The following is a 1,083-nucleotide window of genomic DNA, read 5'->3' on the forward strand; positions in this document are numbered from 1 at the left end:
CGTAAACAGACGGTAATTATTTAGAAAAGAGTTTATGTCGCAGTTTTCATTGCTTTGATGCATCCGCGTGAATCCATTGCCCCCTTTTTTAAAAACTTATTTCAGCTATGCGATTTTTTCATTATTTTTAAAAAGTTCTTTGCCATGCTCTGTCGGTGTCCTGCTGATGCCCTACCGGTTTGGGAGCTGGTGCTCAGCGGTTGCCAGGGTCCCTCTAACTAGGCGTCGAACAGCACAACACTGTACTGACTTACTCTACAGCATGAAGCAGGGCGGGGTAAGGGTGGAGGACTCAGCCAGAAGTCGGCGTGGGCCTCCCCCGAGCGTGCAGCCGGGCCAAACGGTGCATGGTAGGCACCGAAATAGACACGTTCTTCTTTTTCTTCTCTTTTCTTCTCCTTTCTTCTTACCCTGCACCGACCGACTGTATGGCATAGATTGTCTTTGGCATCTACCACTTGAGGATTTTTGCGACGCCTAACTTCTCTCACTAGCACAGTTAAACTAAGTGTTCAACTGCTCAACACGTCTAACTTTGGAACTGCAAGTTAAATACTTGCAAGTGTGCAACTGCAATTTGAATACTTGCAAGTGCACACCTACCGACGCCTACCGATTTGAACACTTGAAAGTGTACGACTACGGAGTTGCACAGTTACAAATGTTGAGCAGTTGCACACTTAGTTTATCAGTGTTCACACTTTCAGACTACCTGTTCAGATCGAAGAAAAATACCTTGGTTTGTGTCTCATCGGTAACCGTATTTTGGCGTTTTTGTTTGTTTTAGCTTATGAAGATCATGAAGGCCGTCATGGGGGAAAAGATGTTCACCGCTCTCATGAAGGGGACCTTCTACGGCCACTTCGTGGCAGGAGAGGATCAGGAACGTATTAGACCAACCCTGGAGAGACTGCGCTCATTCGGCGTCAAGCCTATCCTGGACTACTCCGTTGAAGAGGATCTGAGTCAGGAGGAGGCCGAAAAGAGAGAGGTTGAGTAAGTATTTGTTTGAGTTGAGCGGGCCCTGTGTCTATCGGGTGAGAGGGGTGGGAGTTGTTTTTTTCGAGTTTTCTTTGTTGGGGG

The 1,083-nt window shown here is 47.1% G+C and overlaps 1 protein-coding gene across 26 annotated transcripts in view; it reads left to right on the plus strand.

The window, feature by feature from the left end:
* The window catches only part of LOC113201921 (proline dehydrogenase 1, mitochondrial), a 28,924-nt gene that overhangs the window by 10,978 nt on the left and 16,863 nt on the right, over positions 1-1,083 (plus strand). For 19 of the 26 annotated variants that reach the window (XM_052270550.1, XM_052270547.1, XM_052270549.1 and 16 more), the window contains exon 2: positions 788-996. The exons of the other annotated variants lie outside the window; for them this stretch is intronic. In XM_052270550.1, coding sequence (XP_052126510.1) covers positions 788-996 — 209 coding nt within the window. The remainder of the gene's footprint in view (positions 1-787; positions 997-1,083) is intronic. 26 annotated transcript variants of the gene reach the window in all.

Source organism: Frankliniella occidentalis, unplaced genomic scaffold (genome assembly GCF_000697945.3).
Source record: "Frankliniella occidentalis isolate FOCC.00 unplaced genomic scaffold, Focc_3.1 Scaffold126, whole genome shotgun sequence".
Classification (NCBI taxonomy): Eukaryota; Metazoa; Arthropoda; class Insecta; order Thysanoptera; family Thripidae; genus Frankliniella; species Frankliniella occidentalis.